Below are 22345 nucleotides of genomic sequence, written 5' to 3'. Positions count from 1 at the left end.
GAAGACATGCATCGATTCATTATAAACACTTGGCAAACAACACACACAGAAAGTGCTCAAGGTACACACGGTACGAACGCAGAGATCAAAGGGTATGACCAGCTCAGGACAGATGCATCCAGCTGAAGACGACCTTGCACTTCTCATCTCTGTTATCGCTTTTACCTGATGATAAATCCTTACTGACCTTCGTTAAACTTGGCGTGATTTATAGCTACCGTTTGCAATGTATTGCATGCGATGAAACACGAAAGTGTTCGGGAGTCAAATTAGGCGATGGGAGGCCAGTGGCCCCCCCAAAGAATGCAGTCGAACTCCGGGCCTGCGCGTCGTGAATTTTCTTCAGCATCTTCAGCCGTGTGTCGTTGATCGTCAGCAAAAGTGTCCGAGCACCGCTCCACCAGTAGGAGCGAGGTTCGTGTCGGCAGGGGCAGTGTCAGTGGGCACAGTTGTGCCGGGCAAAATTTGGCCGTTCCACTGGGCAGTGACTACGGTTTATGAATCTTCGCATTCCTGTGATTACAAGTGGGTGCCCCTAGTTGAGCCACTGATGGTAAGTCCAGCCATATAAGTCATGGCAAGTACCGTGAATGCTTTTTCGGGCACTACTGTCCCATAACTTCTGTGAAAAAGCTGATTGCTTGATTTCCACTGCAGAACACCGTGGGTTGGCTCGGTTAGAGATCGGTTTGCACAGGTGCCTCAGAGTGGGTGGGCCGACACAGAAACGCCAGTTAGGTTTGATGAGGTAATCAGTTCGAACGGCGTCTACATGTTACCGTAGCAGAAGGCCGCATTCGTTCGGATTTTTCTTTAATCGAATGCCATGTATAACGGCCATGTAGGTCATACGGCTCTGTTGGAACACGGAAATAATACAAAAGATTGTTCAGCGATTGGCGCGCGTAATTTTCCCTGCATCTGAAGACGAAAGTAAAAGCGCAATGGCACGAGCTACACAGACAGATGATTCTAAATGATTCTGGGCGAGCTCAGGTCTCAGCAATTCCCGTTATACTGAAAAAGAATTCGTACAACTCTTAGTCTATCTTCGTCTCGTAAGGTTTTGAACTCTTGAATTGGTTCCGCGATAAAGTGTGGTGGATGGCGATGGTCTGCAGAAAGCTTCGCGCCTGTCTGGTGGCTTTGTTGGTAGTGACCCGGCGGGTGCCCCGGAACATATCTGAGTGACTCTGTCATGACCATCCAGCCCACATCACCGCCTGTCACGTTCGTCGAGCCTCCGTTGTCTTCTGTAGACGATTGCTTTTCCAAACGCACGGCTTACATGGTTGCGACCCGTTTATTGAGCGCCACGTCAGCGATCGCAGTGATCGTATTGACGCCAAGCAGCGTACCTCCAAGAGGAAATCAAACTCGGGCCCAACATGGGAGTTTACATCGTCATTTACCGGACCACGTTTCACCCTGTCCATATGACTGACATGCCTCATAACGGCAGTCCTACTTATCTACTTGTGCGAGACTGAAAAGTAGGCTTTGCTCTGGTCCGTGTCCGGCTTCACCCCATCATCGCCAGGCTTCCACCCCACGGGGCAAACTGGAACAAAACCAAGCGCACTGCGTGTTGACCAGGGGACAGGCGTTACACAATCAATGTCGTCAAAACGTTGGGTTTCGTGGCCAGGGATGGTACGCACACTCAGGATGTTCTGTTTTTCAAGTGGTAGGCAAATTATTGAAGAAAACAGATGTCAGAGCGATGCAACTCTATACTAGAACATTTACTTTGTTAACTTCTGGAAGAATGGTTAGGTCTAAAATCGACATTCTAGGCGCAAGCATTGTTGACAAACATGTCTGCCATGAATATGATGTAATAGAGGCGTCTTTCCTGAATCTATTGTTACAGAGGCGTCCTTAATGAGCACATATTTTTTCTGGATAAATGATTTCGCTAGAAGCACGATAAGAAATGAGCGACCATTCCCAAACCATCCAACGGAATGTCTGCCAATCTTACTATATATATATATATATATATATATATATATATATATATATATATATATATATATATATAATTTTTTGGCTCAGTACGTTGCGTGTTACGCGATGAACAATGATGCAGCCATGATTAGAACGCATCAAGAACATAAGAAAAGCACACATAGGCAAACATTATCCTCGATGTTAAATTGCTAGAATTTCTTTATGGACATCCCATGGCTCTGGTGGCCACAACAGCTGGCGGCAGGCGGTTCCAGGACGAGGCGTCATGATATGGAACCGCCCAGCGCGGCAAGGACAGTCAGAAAGAGGACAGCTCCAACGAGCCGGCCATCGTCACTGGACACCCTAGGTCAGCAAAAATATCATCCCTCGACCTTAACAACTCCACCTTCATATCTGCCCACTCGTGAAGATGTTGGGAGTTACCTACGGTCGTGTCCTGCCTTGGGGGTAGAAAAACAGATAAGTCAAAAAGTACAATTTCATTCTGTTTTGTCTATATTGATATTAGATTCGTTACCATTTTACACCCCTAAATTCCTCATCGGAAGCCCATGTTCTTCCTCTCATCCTGAACTGCCCCTTAGTCTATAGTGCGTGGCCGCTGCCTGCCATCTCAGCCGAGTGTGAAAGGTGATTTTCACGGCCTGGGTGATCTTGCGGGCGCGGGGCCGGTATCATACTTCATCGGTCACGGAGCCGCTGAGTCGGCGCGATATGGGTGACCTTGTCACACACCGTGCGCCACCGCCATTGGCGCCTTCAGGGCCTCAAATGACCCCTGCGCCCCGGTGGCGGTCCGGTCGCTGCCCACCCCTCGCACCACTGTCAAGGTCGATGGTGACCGCCGCCTCGAGACTGCCCGCTCTCCAGCTTAGACAGCCGGAAAGACTGTGTTGACGACTATTGGGTTGGCGCGCAGGGCATTGCTGTACTGTGCGGCCTCGTGGGGTCACCTGACGCCAGCTGTTGTGGCCTCCCAGAGTCGTGCTGCGCTCATGTCTAGACTTTATCATGTTGACATAGAGGATAGTGTTTGCTTTTATGTGATCTTTTTTAAATTATTGATGATTTCATCACTTTACTTCTTAGTTTTGATGGTGCAGCATGTAGCCTACTAATTCGAACAAACATTAAGTCATGGATATTGAATAAATCGTTATGAAAACACAATAATGATTATCATGATGGTGACAGCCGCAGTCGAGATTTCTTCCGTGGCAAACTGCGATCACACGGGGTGATTTGAAAACTTGTTGAGTGATTGCAGCAGAATCAGGAAAAATTCCTTGAGATGGTGCGCGAATGGTCGCATGTAATAATACCTTTGCAACATCATCACGATAAAAATGTTCGTGATATCCTGGATATACAAACTGCTCAACAACGTCCATAACTCCTTAACAAGGTTCCTTGAGTAAATACATAGCGTTAATAGTATTTATGTAAGTCCTTGTAAGAAGTGCCTTTATGTAAGCCTCCACGCAACCATGCCAGGGGAGTCCAATATAAACACAGCCATTCTGGCATCGCTGCGAGCAGCCGATCGTTATCGGACGTCGGCCTGAAATGCGTCGCAATACCGGCAAGCGCGATACCGGCCTGCCCGAGCCGCCCGACCTGTACGGGCCGGGCCGGGTGGCGCCGGCGACCACTCACCCTCGCCGTGGATGTCGACGAACTGGTAGGCCTGGACCAACCGCAGCACCTCGTCCACCGAGCGACCCACGCCGATGTCGTTGACGATGATCTGGCGCAGCACGCCCTCCGTGTCAATTATGAACAGGCCTGCAACAGCAACAGCGCCGAACTGTGTTTGTGAGCAGCCCCACAGTCATGGAGAACGGGCCTGCGACAGCAGCAGCGCTGGAGGCTGTTTGTGAACGGTCGCGCAGCTGAGGCGCGACGTAGTGCATCAGTTGTCGGCGTACTCCCACTGAGAGACCGTTGGGAGACGCTGATCACCAATGAGAGACGCCGCGCCGGCCAGCCAGGCAAGGTCGATTTAGGCGGGTCATTACCACGGCGATAAAGTCCATCCGTAGTATAAAGCAAAGTGGCAATACCAGCACCAACAATGGACTGGGTGTGCGATGACTCATTCTCCTTGCGATGGTAGCCGAGGAACAGACTGGTGGAGGCAGAGGTAGACAATGGTAAATGAGGGACATTCTTAGAGCTGGCGTGTTGCTCAACCGGGTGAAGCGGCCGTTTATTTGCATGGAAAGCTACGCGTGACATACATGTCATGGATGGAAAACGGGCTTTGCAACGGACTCTGGGTATGATGTCACATTCCACTAAGATATGAACAACTTATTCCATCCATCCTCTATGGTTGCAGAGCCTTTAGTGTCCAGCGGCTGCGGATGCCAGACCAGCTGAATCGAAACTAGCCGAAACGTTTGCTTCTCGAATATGCTCATTTTCGCAGCTTCACCACATCAGGTTTTCAGGGAGACGCGCTGGCATATTTCGTGGACCACCTGTCGGACAATTTGCGAAGTTTTTTGCCGCTCGCACAGTGTAAAACTAACGCTAAATGCACCACAAAACTTGCAGTGGTGGGCGCTAATGCATTCTGATGGTACAAACCGACTGACGCACCGGACAACTCAACGCACACAGTTTGTGCCCATTAATTTGAGAACTAGATAGCCTGTTTTGCTAAAGCACTGCGTGTTGTAGAGCATAGCCTGTTCGTGCAGGTGAAGCCTGCCACGGGCCAGGTGCTGGGAGATGCCTGCAGGATCGGTACCCGGCGCATTAGCGCTCTGTCAGACGCGGGAATGAACGATGGTCACCAAGTTGCGCAAGCTTATCAGAGTTTATTACTTTGATCTTGGCTTATTTATTTTTCACAGGACGAGTGCCCCCGGTCTTTTGTAGATGACAAATGCGCAGCCAAATGTTCAAAGTATCCAGTCGTCCCCAGTGATAGCTAAAGATGTCTTGACACCCTCAAAAGATGGAACAGTTCTAGTTTGTGTACGCACGAGCAAGGCCGATGTTGACTGAAGCGACTTCAAAGAAGACTGATAATTTTAGTTAGGAGGTTTATAATATAATTACTGAAAATATTTCAACTTTCTGAGGGTGCTTAAATCTTGTCAAAAACAATCGGATTAGTCAAAAACTTACCCTACTTAGAGAAGCTGTTGCGAATCTTCTGGTCACGAGTTTACATGCGCATGGATCCAAGCGTGTGTCCTAACCCACATGAAGTTGTTGTGCCGAAGAAACATTAGTTCTCACTCCACCCTAGTGCATGGCTTGCGCATGAACGTACTTATCGTTTCCACCAGTTTTTATATAATGGCCTGCAATAATCAGTGCTCAGGCTGATGCACTTTAGTATGGGGTAAATGCGCTCCGGTGAAATGACACGTGGGCCTTATGGCCAAGTGCCGACTTGAAATAAGTGCGCGTGCTGTTCCCATCCCATCATCTCAAAACTTGCAGATAAGAATTCCTCAACATTTACAAGGTATGTTAAAGAGAGTGCACGCCTACCCCCACAAGCTCCTGTCAAAAACTATGTGCAATTTGCCTGAGGTGTTTAGCTGATTTCCCCTGGACAATGGGTAACCTCACGTTCGAAGCCTGCAATGACAAATCAATGTGCAGCGGGGGCTATTCGGACACGAATTCGGTCACGCGGCTGGTAATAGCCGCGTCGTTTGGACGACAATCGCATGTCGCTGCACCGCACTGGTGCGTGCTAAACGTATGACACCACCACGACGACGTCCGCCAACAGCTGACGTCGGCGCGGTGGCCACACAAAGGAAGGGCGCTCAACGCCGGCGGCTGCACACTGTGCCGCCATATTGCCTGTAGAATGACAGTACTTTTAGGGGCAAACGTCGCCTAAGGAAGGTTGCAATGCCTGCCAAATGCAGAATGCTGTCTTTATCTTATCAGGAAGTCATATAGTTCGGCCGTATGTGACGAGTTGGGAATGAATGGTGTCATAGGTATTATTCGCCAAGCCGTAAGCACGCTTAGTCTCTATATGTAGTCTCCAACAAACTAAATTTCCCCGTCTTGAATCAATTTCTGTGCGCTTAATATGCCAGTGGCGTAGCAAAATCTTCGTCGAGAAGGAGATTAAATCAGATCACAGGGAGCCCATTTCGCCGAGGACGCTCTTCGTTACTATAGAGGCACTGCAGTTCTAATGCAGAGAGCCATTTAGGGCTGAAATGCTGCACTGATGTCTGTGAGGTCTTTGAAGCCTATGTTTGGGAGGCCTTTCGAGGGCTTCCAAGTAATTTTGGCAGGGTCCCTGCCACCTCCAGATGGCGGGGGGGGGGGGGGGGGCATATGATCCCGCGGTCACCCACTCGGCTACAGCTCTGGAAAGTGTCTGGGCTCCTGCGAAAATCCTTAATGATATTGTTGAAGGTAGCGTTGAATAACTGGATGACTGGCTAGCTGGAAAACTCTAGAACCCCTTCGTCCTGGCCTAATTATTCTGCTCTTCGTCATTCGGCGTCTATTACATGAATACAAATCAGCAAGAATAACACGATATCGCATTGTTCATCAGGCATGATCACCATCCTAAGAATGGCACAGGAAAAGAAAGGAGAGATTCAGAAAGGAAAAGAAAGAAAAAGATTCAGCGTATCTATCCGACCTTTGCCACTCACTGACACAGCCTCTGTGTCGGCGGCTGACAGGTTCCCCTCCAGCTTGACGCCGGCACTGCCATCTAGTGATGACATAGTTGTTACATGGAGTGTTCGTGCGATAAATGCGCAGTGAAGGTTACGTGACTGGGTAAACCAGCTGTCAACGGCAGTGGCAAGCTTCGGACGGTGTTTTTTTATTTTATGGCAAGTATATGTTACTTTATAGCAAGGGCTTTGGAAAGTTTTCGGCCAGCCCCGTCAATTCATCTGCGCAAAATGCCGCAGTGCAGTTGGTTGGTGAACGGTAAGTTTGGGTGACTGTTGAACAAATTGTCACCAAACGGCGTTTCGACGGTCCGGCTCTTGGCATCACACAGGGGTTCGTAGCAACGCAGGCGCACCCTTCGGTGCGTCTCGCCTCTTATCTGCAAAATGTCGCACCAGATATGACACACGACCTTCTTGGTCGCACATTGGTGACCTATAACACCGACCTCACAGGTAGTGCATGATCGGTATCCAGCTGGACAGCGAGGTCACTCTTGCGCAGAACAGACGAGATAAGTCTTCTAGGTGTTCCTGTTGGTTCACGCGGTTCCAATTCTGATCCCGACCGAGCTGTTGTTAATCCATGCGGTTCGAATCCGGATCCCGACTCAGCTCCTGTTGGTCTGTGCGGTTCGGATTCGGGTTCCGGCCGGGCTCCTGTTGGTCCGCGCGGTTCGGATTCGGACCCCGGCTGAGCTTCTGTTGGTCCGTGCAGTTCGGATTCGGGTTCCGGTTGGGCTCCTGTTGGTCCGTGCGGTTCGGAATCGGATCTCGGCTGAGCTCCAGCCTCACGCACCGCTTTCACTAGCTGGTCATCACTAGAGGAAGTGTCACATTTGCGGTACTCTTCTGGTCTCTGTGGGATGGCTATTGGGCCTCCCTGTCACATTGGCGTCGTACTGCTTAATTGGTGAGTCATGTGATCAGATTCATGGGTTAGCCGTTTTCTTTTGAAGATATTCCGCATTTCGAGGGGAGATATTTGTTGCACCAGCCCGCCCGATGACGCTCCGACGGCTAACAGAAGCTGCGAGTTTAATGCGACCTTGTTAGGCGGGCTGCGCTGATGTATCACGCAGTAAAATAGTATCGAACTGATCAGATATTCGAATACAAATCAAATGGTGCCCTGTTTTATGTTTTTATGTTTATAAGGTCGAGGTACACATCCAAGGACTGTCTGCCATCAATCCAAATCCAGATGTTCAATACATCGTCTACATAACGAGTGTAGATGGCTGAGTGTGTTGCCATGAATAGGCAGAGGCTCTCCAGCACATTTTCAGCATATTATGGCCAGCGGTGACGCCACCATACTTTCCATAGCAAATCTGGTACGCTGGTGCTAAAATTCGGCCAAACCAAAACAATGGTTGTTGGTAAGGCAGTAACGAAGGATCACCTCAATGTCCTGGATCGTAAGACCAAACATATCGACAGACTTTTTGCCAGCGGTCATGAGGTCTACAGTTGACTTCATGGTCTCGCCTATTCGGAAGTTTTTGTGCAACGGAAGTTTTAGGCAACATCACCGCTTAAATGGATGGCCGCCTGGGATAAGTTTCTGGGATACGCCGATGGGAGCAGGCTGGTGCGAGACGAGCCGAAATGTAGTATCTTTCTGTGTCGCCTCCCTTTTCCTCTTCTCCTCTATCTGATCTCAATCCACCTGATAACGAGAAAACGGCAAAAAATCGCATCGCAACTCTTTTTTTCTGCTCCTCCTTCATCCACCTGCGATGCAATGCGAGTCTCAAGTGCAGGTCTCCAACAGCAAACAGTTCAGTGAAAAACATTCCCTCAGCGTGGTATTCTACAAAGTTTTGACGGCTTTAAAAGAGGCGCATATGCGTCAAAATATTATGAAAAGTCTGTCGAGGCGAGAAATTAATGAATGAGTAACCGTCCCAGTTCTTTGTTGGTTTTCAGAGTCAGTGTTACACATTTCATTGGATTTGAAGCTGAAACAGCCACATTGAAGATCATTTGGTGCAGTTCACAGACCTACCCTTCTTAAGTTCTAAGGCACTTTAACTTCTGTGTTACACGGCCGCGAAGATGTGCATATTATTTCGGAGAGATTATTTTAAGGCCACCCAGGCACCCATGACGCCACAATAATGCCATTCAAATCGCGCCATTTCATTAGTCATGCGGTGATCAAGTCCAAGAAGAACTGCCGATAAGTTCATATCTTCCGTTGGTGAGCACGATTTCCAGATATCGTGGTCGTCAACTGGCTATCAATCAGTGTTGTGAAAGGTGTGATGATGAAATCAAACAATGATGTATTGAGAAACACATTAACTTAACAGAAAAACTGTGCTGTCTAGAGCGGTCTTCTCCACCAAAAACTATATCAATAGTTATGAGCAAGCTTAATTAACTATGTGTGATGCTTGCAACAATATGTTCAAATGTGGAACATTTCCTTTAATGCATATACGACAACACATAATCACCTAATTTGAGAATAACCACTAACGAGAAGAAGAAAAAAGCCGAAGCAGCAAGTCGTATGGGACGGAAGTCAGTTGTATGCATGGAAATATAACATGTACTTTTTCATGTTGAGTATAAGTGTACGGCACAAAGTGATCTAGAATAAAGTGTAAGATGAATGTAAAATAGGCAATGACAAGAACTTGAATGATGTGTAATCTCCAAAACCTCTTCGTGTGATATGATGCGTCGATAAGTCAATAAGGGTACGGTCATGTTTTTATGCACACAAAAGTGTTACTGTTGTAGACGATTTATTTTGGGGAATCGCTCCCATCTGTTGTTGGTGGGGCAAATGGAATACGTGATGCATGGATAGTAGTACTTTGACTTCTACAACGTTTACGACACTATTGCTAGTGAACAGATTCCATCATCGATATGATTTAACACGACATGCAGACTGCAATCGTAATAATAAGCACGTGTTCGTCCTGTGCCGCTATAAATCAGATAGGCTACTAAACTTTACTCCAGCGCTTCTCGCTATCGGCCATGCATCTCGCATCTCGCTCCGGTTGGGGTCCATGTGCTCGACTTTGCAGTGCACAATGAATATTGAATGTTAAAATACGATTTAATATGATATCTAATGAGAGAAAACATAACACAATCATAATTTCAAGCTGTGCGCCAGCATTGGTGCGCGGATGTACGTTGTAATGCATGAATTGTTTATACTGATATACGGATAACCGGAGAGCCAAGACGCGCGTTTTTGAAAGAGCGCATCATGGCGATACGATCGGTCGGCTCTAAAACACGAAGTAACACGATGATTAGTTATTACAGATCCAAGCAAATTGATGGTCTTCCGTCCAAGCACTAAACGAATCAAGTTCAACACCTCGCGGCATTTCAAGAGCCGATACTTTTCAGCAAGCCACGATCAAGATTGGTCTTCAGTTCATATGCGCGGTACTGGAAGCGTGCACACGTACGTACCAGACAGCGTGCACCCTCCATCGGAGGCACCTGACCTCGGAATGGGTATCCGTCGTCCTCTTTGAGTACGCCGTACGCCCGTGAGATGATCATGTTCTTGTCGGAAAGCAGCGGGATGTTCATAGGGCCCAGGCCACCCTCCTTGCGGGGCGTGTTGACCCAGGCCAGATGGCAGAAGTGCGAGTCGGTCGAGCACGCTATCACCTGCGGGCGGGGCGTGGAGCAAGCGGCTAGGCGGGCACGGCGGCAGCCACGAGAAAACTAGATGAACACAACCGACTAAATTTCGTGTTATTGAAAGATGCTCATCATGTGGCTGATTGCCGGCGGTCTGGGGCGTGTGAGGTGTTCATTGTAACAGCTACACCACAACGACTTTTTAAAATCTGCGGCCGCCTCTGTCACCGGAAGCTGCCAACTGCTGATGCGAAGGTCGCGTGCGTGAACTTGTGGGTGGTGACGTGAGGGTGGATAGGGTCAGGTGATGGGTCCCCTGCTGGCATCGGATGTGAATGTAAGTTATAGCCCGGTGATGTTTGGTTACAACTTGTTCCAGCCTAACTGTGCTAAGTCTTATAATCTGCAATTCAGCCCAGTCGTTTCGATTACTCTGCTGCTTTGCTAGGCGTAGAGGAGAAACTGAATTCTGGAACAAGTTACAACACGGTCGATAAAGCGAATGCCATTGAAACAAGGATTAAAAAGTAAGCGGATGACAATTATGACATACATTCAGCGGACCGTTCCGACTCAAGACATCCCACGCCCTCAAAGGACATTGGAAATCCTCTCATCTGTCTATTGAAATAATACTGGTGACCTAAGCGCTCCCGGCAGCTTGCGTAAAACAATGTCAGTCAGCTGTTGTATTTGGTCATTCAATTCGGAATGCCCGGAAACAGCCGCACCCAAACGTAAATAAAACGTCAGCTGACTAGCTCCAATTACAGCTGTCGCAAATGCAAGGTCATTTATTTCAAAAATGATATCCTACTTCATTCAAGATTTATGAATTCTGCCAACCATAACTTTCTCAAATTAGTGCCATTTTCTATAGGCTCCTTAATTCCAGAATGGATATTCGAACAACGTCAGCTGGCTTAGGGCGAATGCAAACAAAACGTCAACTGACAAGATCAAGTGATGTCGGTGCCATAATTTCAAAATAAATGTCCGACGCACTTTTATACTGTGTGCCTAAATTTGCCAATCTGATTTTTCTTCAAGTGATAACATTTCCTGTAGCCCAGTTAAAGCACCATAGCTGATATTTTCAAATTCGCTAGTTCGTTCGCCAGCTCTGGAAAACCCCTTCCTACACGGTTTGTATTGTAGCTTTAGCTCGGCTTTGACTAGTGTTTCTATTATCTTGTCGGCAACTTTATTTGCCTGTCCACCCCAGGCTAATGTTTCCAATAATTATCCACGCAAGTTAACAGATAGCTGCAAAAACAGCGTTGGTTCAGTTGGCTAAATGGTAAGCGGCCAAATGTCAGAGGCGGTGCATCTGATGGCTTTTTGTCGCATTTTAATTGATAAACACACCTGTCTGTACATAATTAACCAAACCAGCGAACGCTTTGAGGTTGCGATGAGTTGGGCGGACATGCGATGCGGTAATGAACGGCCCATTTATAAGTGTTTTGCTCCTGGTAATTTAATTCCTGTAAAATCATCGCTTACTGATGCCGCGGGACTTCGCATGTGTCCAGGGTGTACCTATTTATGCAAGGTGCTACTTTTGAGGGTTATGAGCTAAAAAAGGAAATGGCAGCCACATTTTCGATCCTAGTTTTTATTATTTTGTTTTGAGTGCGGTTGTTCGTAATAAAAACGTTGCTATCTTCTGGTATCAATATGCGTTTCATGGATGTTGATCAGGTTTTTACCAGTGAATGTTTATGGAGGGCTAATTATCACACAAGACTATTTCTTGGTTTGAGAAAAATCCATGAGCTTTTATAGAGGAAAACATTTGTTTTTGGAAGACCATCAAACAATGTTTACAATTATGTAGCTGGAACAAACATGAGATGTGCATTCTGGAAATAAAGTGCCCATCGTTAACAGGCAGATGGTGGAAAGCAATTATCCTCAAATTGCATGCTCTTTCACATAGTTGCTTCATTACTATATCTATTTTATAATGGCACAATCGTTTTACTGACTGAAATGCAAATGCGGCAAGAAACCTTCAACCTGATGACTAAGATACCAATCAATCAGCTAACAGTTAAGCACTGATAAAGTTAATTAACTGCAGGCGCAGACCTCGCAGTTGATCTCGCGGAACTTGCAGGCGGCGTCGCTGAAGGCCACGATCTCAGTGGGGCACACGAAGGTGAAGTCGAGCGGGTAGAAGAAGAGCACCAGGTAGCGGCCTCGGTAGTCGTGCAGAGAGATCTCCCGGAACACGCCGTTCTCTGCCGCCTGGCTCCGAAAGAAAGGTGCCGGCTGCTGCAGCTGCGGGTACGGCATGGTCCGACCCTGAAATGCGGCACACGATCGGCTGAGTCTAGGTACCACTGATGCGCGCGTGCTTACATAAGAGTCCTCTCCCAAAGTTTAGATGGCCGTGTGCATGATTCAATTAGATCACTCGCCAGAAGCTCCACTCCTTTAAAATCATCGCGTGCACACTAGAAACCTTCACGGGGTGAGTAAACTCATGGGCCACATATATGTCGGGTTGAAGGACTGGCTTGGGTAGATATTATGTTTGAGACCAGTTGTGGGCATCGATAGTGGAAAGGCATTTGAATAGACTGCAAACAATTCGAAGAAATATCAAAATGTTGATTTTTCATGTTGCCTGCCATAATTAGCTGCTTTTGGAATAATCAAAGCAATAATAAGAATCAAGATATGAAGCTTGCTCAGCCTCATTCGTAATCCTTGACAAACCAATCAAAACCCATTTAACCATTGTATATTAGATGGGTAAGACTGTTCCCGAATGGGTGGCGGTCGGGTATGGCAAGGACCCCAAGGGTAAAGGGGATCGTGTGAAGAAAACCTGTAGTGAGGGCCTGTAACGCCCACCACATATGTGTGAAGTTGTATCTACGAGTCTTGCTGTGAGACGAGCATGGGTGATAGCAAAAGGGCTGTTGTTGGTTTGTTTTGTTTTTGGTGATGCGAATGATACATGAACATATTGGGATGAGACACTTGCTCTTTGGAAATCTACAAGGATGGGGATCCTTGGGCATCCAATGCATAACACTTACGCACTACACTGTTCTACTTTATTTAGTTTGGCAGGTGGAGTTACGTTAAGGTTTTGCGCCTCCGTAAACATGTAAAATGATATTGTTGGACTCATAATCACTACATCGGAAACAGCTGTGATTCGGAGTGTCTTCGTTCAAAGGCGGATGGTGCGAGGCACACTTACATACATGTATACATGGGTTAAGCTTAACTTAAACATGTACGATGCCAATACAACAGGTGTTGATCGCGGCCAATGAGAGACTCGGTCATCGCCCGATGACGCCGGAACGATCTTCCCCGGCTTCGCCTGGTAATAAAACCTCTGGTGTGATCAGCAGAGTGGTAACGTTTACCAGCTGCCGCCGCCCCAGGTCGGGTCCTGCGTCTGCTCAGATTCAGCCATGACTGCTCCAGGCGCCTGCTGCGCCTCTCTTCAGCAGCGCGTCGCTTCGCAAGACCACCGCAAAAGCTGCTATCGAGCGCGACGGAAACTTCTGGACGCACGCCGCCGACGACACGCGGCGCACAGCGGTAGCAGAAACAAATAAAAGGGGAACACCATCTGCCTCGGTATGGGGCTCCAAGTCGCATGCGAAGCGGCGGGAACAACTGAGCAGGATTATTACATCGCGTAACCAAGATCTTCAAGGTGTGGGCGCGGACATATATCCTTGCACGCTTGCCAACACATGACTGCGCGTTGCATACCACGACGTGGAGCTCTGTCTCTAGTATCAAACAAATGTATTAAGATGTTGCAGCGACGCCCTGCGGAGGGGGAAATGCAGGAGGGCAAGAGGGCAGGTTGCCCTCAGTCTTCGAAGCATGACTTTTCCAGATATGAGTTTTCGTTTGTCTTCATTTCTACTACTTCCCATTTTCTTATCCGCATTCCCTCAAAATTGGCAAAACTTCCCAAAAAAGGTCTCTCCTAACCGAGACATGAAGTACCGCCGTGGCTGATTCATATGCGTGTTAAAAGTAGTGGAACTACGGAAATCCTTTGTAAAGATACCCTTTACTCCAGGCAGTGGTTAAGTACACCATAACAAGAACTGGCAGGCATCATGTGCATGCTAGACATCTGATTTATTCTAGAATCAGATCATGCCCGCCATGGAATCAGTTCATGCCTACAATAGAATCGGATTATGCCTGCTAGACATTTGATAGACATCGCCATGCGTTTGCTAGGCATATTCATGTGCTGCTTTTGAAAGTGATCCAGCCTTCTACATCTTTAGAAATCCATTGGCATGTTCGTGCCTGTTACCGAATTTATGGGCGGCGTTTGACCGAGGCAGAGTGTCCAGCGTGTTTTCCAGGATGTAGGGACCAAGAACGGGTAATCTCATCAAGCTGCATAGTCCTGCACAGTACTAGCCATGTAAGTGCGTCCTTTTTCTTAACTGAGTCACTTAACCTGCGCAAGGAATGCATTGAGAAAAGCCCTAAAGCTCAAACATCTAGGATCCATCATTTGATTCAGCGGTGCCGCCCATGGGCGTCCTGGAGGGTCTCTGTTTTTGTGGCGCTGGTAAACGTCAAGGTGCTGCACACTCTGGGATGAGCGGGTAGCAGCGGGTGGGTGGCGGTGGCATACAAGTACCGCTGGAAAGGACCGATTTTGTCGGCATTGTCGCAGAAGCCCGTCCACTATGTGTCAGGCCCCAGCGCCAGCGTGAGCCGACGAGAGTGGCAAAACACCTATCTAACGAGCAAGAATCGCAGGATGGGACAGCCTCAAGCAACAGAGCCGACGAAATCCGTCCCGCAAAGGGAACTAGTAACTAGGGCTATTATCGCGTCACAGAAAGCTCAGAATCCCGAACTTCAGTTCCACGTTACACAATAAAAGCTTATATATATATATATATATATATATATATATATATATATATACAAAAAAGCTCAGCTTCGGGTTTGAGCATGTAATGCAGCCAATCATGGTGCTTGATGTGCTTAAAAGCGGGCGGATATGCTCAAAAACAAAGCTCATCCGCTCCGGAGCAAAAGTAAAACAATATGCATGCGTACGGAGGATCATAGACATGTTCGTGTTTTGCCTGATGTTCCATACGGTCGAGTGAATAGTGACCATCAGCTTTCGTCCTGTTTTAGAATGACATAATAGGGAAAAGTGCTTTCAAATCCCTATAAGTATGCACATGAAAACACATCATGCTCTCAAAGTTTTGTCACATTGCATTGAATGGAACAACGTTTCTCACGAGTTAAAACGTCAATTTGGATGAGTCCCCTACACGAGTCTCCGTCCCCACCCCGTATGCGCTCCAGGGTCAGTGTGAAAGTGGACGGGTAGAACTGTGTGTTTTTTTTAGAGCCTGCTGGCTGTGCTCGTGCTGCTCAGGGATTTGATGTGCGACAGCGTGCGATAGCGCACGTCCCGGATGTGCGACAGCGTGTGATGGCAGGCCGTCGCACGCTTCAGCCGCCGCGTGGCCGTCGCGGGTGCGGCGGATGATGCTGATGGGCGGCTGCGGCGCCAAAACCTCGCCGCCGAGGTGCCGCTGCCGCCGTGCGCTGTGCCGAACCATACGAGTGTAGCCACCGGGAGCGTGCCGACTGACCTCCGCGATCTCGCTCCCCTGCGAGGACACTGGCGAACAGGTGACGTCGGCGTCGGGCCGAAGTGATGGTGACGTCACCCGAGACATCACCGGCATCATTGGCGTGGTCAGCGGGGCCGGCGGCGGTGGTGACCTGGAGTCTAAGGTGAGCTGCGCGTCCGACGTGACCCGGTCTCGCCCGCGAGCAGTGCGCGGTCCGCCGAGATTCCGCAGGTCGTCTGGTTTCCAGCCGACAGCGGCCGAGTCCGATTCGAGAGCCGACGAGCGGCTGCCCCCGGCTCTGCTCACCGAGCCGCAGCTGCCCATGGTGACATGATCCGGGGGGCTTGGCGGCTGGTGACCTGGCGTTTCGGTCGCTGCACCTCTGGCGAGTGGCGTCACGCCCACGCCGCCCTGGCTCCCGCCCTGCGCCCGTGCAGGCGGCGCCAGCGGTGTACATGAAGTTAGAGGTAAAACACGGCACGATATGTGATGGGCGCGCTTATGCGCAGCTCAGAGTTTTTGGAATATTCTAAGAAATATTATGAACACAGGTGTATGACAATAAATCGTCAAGGTGCAAGCCTTGCATTTCAGATTTGGCTGGATGTAACGGCCAGCAGATGACGGGATAACGGCAACGGCCAAAGAGTTCGTCTTAAGATATTTTGGAAGGTTACCAGGCAAAGGTATCTTTGGAAGCTGTTAAAAAAGCTGCCAATGGGGAGCATCGTAAATGTTGCAAAGTTCATGCATCGCTGAGCTCATGACGGCCCTCTGAGTTTTTGAACTTTTCAGACGCTTCGGTTTAAACGTATTTTGAGCCGTGAGCTCTCGACAAAATATAACCTAATCCTATCTCACCCATCTGGCGTTTTCAACATTCTTAAGTGAGAAGCGCAGAGGTTCGGTGCAAACGTAAACACGGCGACATGTCTCTAAATGTTTGTAGTTTTTGTATAAAATTCCACAGATAAGTAAGGCTTTACCCTGATTTCGCGGTCACCGATGATTAAGGTTTTGTGATCGCTGAAAAGTTATTAGAATTACATATACAACATATTTTTGAGTAGGCGGTGGTTCTTATCGTTTTTTGATTGTGCATGTTCGTTTTGGTGACCAAGTGTCAAATATTATTTACTGATTTTGTATCTGTTACCACCACATTTGCTTTTGATAATTCATAAGATTGCTCTGATATTAACATTGGTCATTTTTGGTCGAGGTAAAAAGCAATACAAATATCTTCATCTTATGCAATTCATTTCTGGGCTCCTAGCAAGTCCATGCTAAAGTGAAACAAATGCATGATCATGTTTTTATATTTTATCTTCGGCTTGCGGAAAACAGTTGTGAAGCTCAGCCACGGGGTTGATGGAAACATTCTGCCTTAAACCTTGGCCTTTTCCTGAGCATCGGCTTCTTTATTTTGCTGCTTGTGAGTAACGGAAATGCATGGTGCTTCCCCATCTTTAGCTTTGGTTACGCAGGGATCATATGACAGAAAGAAATGAAAAGTTAAAACATAATCCTCCCATGTGTTCTGAACCACTCGCTTAGTTTTCTTTCTTTCTTGTTATTCACAGGAGCACAATGTATAAGGCTGGGAGGGCTCATTGTCGAACACGTGAAACTTGCTTGGGAGAGCGGGGGTGACAGTGGCTCCTCAAATGAAAACGGTCGCAGCACTCGTGTGTATAGCGTCACAATCAAGAGCAATTCGAGCCTTCCGGCGCTTCCAGCCACACGCTCCGGAAATAAAGAACTGGATCGCATTGGCCCAGCCCGGGCCGATCCGAGACTGACCAAAAATAGATTTACCGCGAACCCATTCAATGCCACTTGTGCTGAATCAGATTTCAATCGAAATGCGTTATGAATAATTTCAATTGATGTATTCATATCACACAGGGGAATGCAAGCGTTCTTAGATATATATCGATGCACTGCAATGGTGCAATTATATACAGATCCGCCGATTATTCGATGCTTTCGCGATGCAAGTTTGAACATCAGTCATATTCTATCACAATTTATTATTTAAATTATCTGAACCAAAACGTGGCCTCCGTCAGCGGGCTCGAGGCTACGTTTAATTTCCCGGATATTTCCTTCAGCAGACGTCCTGCATCGGTAGGCTGCAACTGGTGAGCCACCACGGTACTATGAGTCATCGCTCTAAGCTTGTGGCACACCTGCGGTTGCAGCAAAAGTGATATGTTTACAAAAGCTCGGTAAGGAGGATTACTGTATCCGCCGCCACCTTCTTTAATACCAGCATGGGGCTTAATGCGGTTGACTAACATTCGCATTTGATGCTCAAACATGCTCTCCGTCGTTAGCACAAGCAGTGTCAAGGGAGTTTTAGGTCATGTTGAGCCGCTTCACGAATGGCTGCACCACCGGTGCTGTCGCATGTGCGCTTTCTATGAGCGTTAAAAGTTAACCTCATTGGCAGTGTAGTTTGTATTTTACATGATGGTTTCACAACTTGACAAAGCAAGGGCTTCGAATGCGCTAATATTTTTATGACAGGCACTTAAGTCCGCATTTCTACATCCAGCTGTACGTCACACACCTACATTCATGCACACCCATGCACGGATGCAAGTAGCCACGCACACACACACACACTCACACACAACACACCACACACCAAACACACACACACACACAAACAAAACAACACCACACACACACACACACACACCAACAACACAAACACACACACACACACACACACACACACACACCACACAACACCAACCAAACACGACTCATATATAAATATAATATAAAAAAAATAATAAAATATCTCTCTCTCTCCCTCTCTCCTCTCTCTCTTCTCTCTCTCTCTCCTCTCTCTCTCTCTCTCTCTCTCTCTCTCTCTCTCCTCTCTCTCTCTCCACTGCTCACTCTCTCTCTCTCTTCTCTCTCTCTCTCTCCTCTCTCTCTCTCTCTCTCTCTCTCTCTCTCTCTCTCTCTCTCTCTCTCTCTCTCTCTCTCTCTCTCTCTCTCTCTCTCTCTCTCTCTCTCTCTCTCTCTCTCTCTCTCTCTCTCTCTCTCTCTCTCTCTCTCTCTCTCTCTCTCTCTCTCTCTCTCTCTCTCTCTGCGTATAATAAGCTCATGTCATGATGCCATGCAAGGGCAGTATAAACATTCGACCCTGATGGCCAAAGCTACGCCTGGAATGTATATATATATATATATATATATATATATATATATATATATATTCTTCATCACTAATGGCAAGGCTCATGAAGTTGATTACCTTGTGTCCACCAAGGCGTTTCTCACAATCGCACACCATGGCGGTGTTAAGTTATTATCAGTGTATCTCAAATTCGAGCATGTGTATTTCGATTTCACATTTCACTTCACATGTACACAAAAGTACACATACTGTGTATCTTGAAAATGCTCCCATTTTTCCCGCAGCATAATTAGAAGTGGTTCTGAGTTTTCACCGGGGTATGTTTCACTTTTGAAATATGCCCCAAAGGTGGCGTTCTCCTTATAATGAATCGCTGATGCGTGCATCACACCTCCCCAGATTCTCCGATACTGCACAGTTGCAGCATGCACCTATCACCAGGTGAGACCCGCCGTGTTGAAGGGGGCAATAGTAACGGCGTTTTAGACTGCAAAGAATCCAGAAAATCGGCAAGGAGGGACCATCAAGGGCCATGTGGGACCTGGTCCCATAACGGACCATATTGGACCGCTGGGCCACACCTTACACTGACTCCGAAATGAAATATGAACTTTCGAACACTCCGTTTTCAGAGCTGCTCTCGTCACACAATTATTCACAAAATATCGAGGTTCTGAAGGGAGCTATTCTGCCTTTAACGCGGTAGCCATGAACTCGTGACTCCTCGCGAAATATATCAGTGAATGTAAGGTTGTAATGCATTTGAAGAGGTCCATTCATTAACGTGTGGTTATCCTTGAAAAATCACTCGCTCGAAAAATTGGGTTACATTCGTCCGTCTGGGCATTTGGTTACACCGTATCATCGTGAGCTGCAAAACGTTTCGTCCAAATATTTGCGTAAACGGCGAGTCTCTGTGGTGAGCATCAACTGTATGAACTGAACTGCAGCTCAGTGTGAGTCGCCGCCGGACGGGGCCATTGTTGTCGCGCTCAGCCGTGGATGGGGTGAGGCATGACAGGCCCCCTACTTACTTTTGAACTACGGCAGAACATAGAGCTGTAGAAATTGCATATAACAGAGCTTTAGAGCATCGGGACGAAAACCGGTGTGCTGCTCACTTTTTCAGCTGTCTAATTATATCCGTCATTAGTTCCAGGTCATTGGGTAGCCTTTAAGGCGACACAAATCACCTTAGATGTGTCACATCGGAAACGAGACGAAATGTACTTGCTGGATTGTAATTTACAAACTTAAAATAAAGGGAAACTCCCCCATGTTGGCCTTGATCTATGCTGTCTACCGTTTCTAGAAATTCCGCGGTTTTGAGTCTGGGCTAACATATTGACCTCTCAGTTCACGGAAACATTGCCACACCTGATATGCTTATTTGAGTGCACTGGAGTGGAAGTGATGCATACCCCAGCACCGTTTCTTCCCATACTGAAAAAGTTGGATTGACGAGGAAAAGACCGAGGCATGATCATTACCCAAGCTGCGAATTGCAATTGTTTTCTTTTTGGGTCGGTTTGTGACCTCTGAGGTCACGATAGTCGCAGGCGCTGCATTAAAATATGAATGCAGATATTCGTGCTACGATCTTCGGACGGACGTAACTTTTGCTGAACAATGTTTCAATTCCAAACAAGTTCAACCGCACATATTTTATTTTTGACTGGCTAAGGTCAAACCTATTTCTGAAGGTTAAATATCTTTGCCATCTCTCATATGCTACCCACCCATGTTACGGCGACACGACTAAACTCCATTCCGCGCATGATAACTGACTGCTTGAGAATAATATCTGAAAACCATGTGATGAACTGCGTCAGGTGGAACGAGGTCGCAGCTGTGTGCAATGTATGGTAATAAGACATTCGATACAAATGTTGAACGATGAAAAGCAGGGCTGGACAAGTTCAGTGTTAAACAGGAAGCTTCGTACAATTATCCCAGCGTAATGAACACACTCCTTGCAGAGAGGACAATGTCATGTGAATTAGGAAAATATACCTTAACTTTTGACGTCTTTTACACGGAGATGGGTTCTGGTGGGCGCAATCCTTTTGCGTATCCATGCCCCTGGACTACAATAACCTCCCGTGTAAAGCCTTATAAAGATGCAAATGAGCACCCCGTTACTTGAGAAGGAGCAAACCTACCTGTCAGAGACGCCTACTGGCCGGGGAGGTGCTGTCCCACGGCCCGTCGGAGCTGGAGTGAAGCCGCTCGATGGCCGGCAACGTCCCGCGCCACCAGCAGGCCAGATGATCGCTGCGCTAACATTCCGCGCCACCAGCAGGCCAGATGCTCGCTGCGCCAACGTCCTGCGCCACCAGCAGGACAGGCGGTCGCTGCGCCAACATCCCGCGCCACCAGCAGGCCAGGCGGGCGCTGCGCCGGCTCCCCGTGCTACCAGCGAGACAGGCGGTCGCTGCGCCAACGTCCTGCGCCACCAGCAGGACAGGCGGTCGCTGCCCTAACATCCTGCGCCACCAGCAGGACAGGCGGTCGCTGCGCTAACATCCTGCGCCACCAGCAGGACAGGCGGGCGCTGTGCCAACATCCTGCGCCACCAGCAGGCCACGCGGTCGCTGCGCAGACGCCGGAATACCGTTAATGCTGAAAAGGCAGCTATGCACATTATCGTAGCGTAGCGAGTACAGCTCATGCGGAGAGAAAAATAACATAGATAGAGGGCGACTTGCGAGCTTTCTTAGGGCTTAATGAAAGGTACGGAAAGCAAGCTAAACTATCACAATTAATGCCCTCTAGAGATCAGCAGTGTTACTTTAAAATTTGAATATTCAGTAAAATCGGGCATACCGACTTGCCGCCATTTTTTTGCGTTTTTCGAGTTTTTGTGGCGATTATTCTTTTCAAAGACTTAATTCGAGCCGTTTTGAATGGGTGGATTTTTTAGACCAGAGCTCACGCTAGGCAATGCTTGTTATGTGAGCACTGATCGCCACCATCCGATCGCTGTTTTTCTGATCTGATCGCTGATCGATATGACGATGAACAGCTGATCACTGATCGATGTTTTTCGAATTGTGGCACCAAATGAATGGGAAAGCACATCAGTTGGGGATCGACATAACCAATTATCGAGGTGTCGAGTTCATATCTTGTTCCTAGGGGAAGTGAATACATAGACCACTATTTTTTGGCCGAATGCATATCTTAATAACTGTCGCCCCGAGGGATATCAAACCATGTCCGTCGCGGATCATGCCCATCCGGACTCACCCGTTCTCAAGATCGTACCTTGACCTTGAAAGATGGCACGATACTGC

General features: G+C 47.8%; 1 protein-coding gene across 1 annotated transcript; it reads right to left on the bottom strand.

The window, feature by feature from the left end:
- Positions 1–1337: 1337 nt before the first annotated feature.
- Positions 1338–21256, bottom strand: LOC119091369 (peroxiredoxin-2). Its single transcript, XM_037214126.1, has 5 exons — positions 21212–21256; positions 12378–12593; positions 10142–10310; positions 3634–3762; positions 1338–1561 (listed from the first exon to the last, which is right to left on the bottom strand). Exons 2-5 carry the CDS (start codon positions 12582–12584, stop codon positions 1473–1475), a joined length of 594 nt encoding a protein of 197 aa, XP_037070021.1. The 5' UTR covers positions 12585–12593; positions 21212–21256; the 3' UTR covers positions 1338–1472.
- Positions 21257–22345: the final 1089 nt, after the last annotated feature.

Source organism: Pollicipes pollicipes, unplaced genomic scaffold, assembly GCF_011947565.3.
Source record: "Pollicipes pollicipes isolate AB1234 unplaced genomic scaffold, Ppol_2.1 Scaffold_3447;HRSCAF=4054_pilon_pilon_pilon, whole genome shotgun sequence".
NCBI classification, from domain to species: domain Eukaryota; kingdom Metazoa; phylum Arthropoda; class Thecostraca; order Pollicipedomorpha; family Pollicipedidae; genus Pollicipes; species Pollicipes pollicipes.
This window is presented reverse-complemented; position numbering and strand designations above follow the sequence as displayed.

Coding starts and splice junctions, on each gene's coding strand:
- LOC119091369 (XM_037214126.1), bottom strand. CDS start 12,584: ATGCCGTACCCGCAGCTGCAGCAGCCGGCACCTTTCTTTCGGAGCCAG. Junction 10,311..12,377: donor TCCGCGAGATCAACTGCGAG/GTCTGCGCCTGC, acceptor CCCCGCCCGCAG/GTGATAGCGTGCTCGACCGA. Junction 3,763..10,141: donor CGACGGATACCCATTCCGAG/GTCAGGTGCCTC, acceptor TTGCTGTTGCAG/GCCTGTTCATAATTGACACG.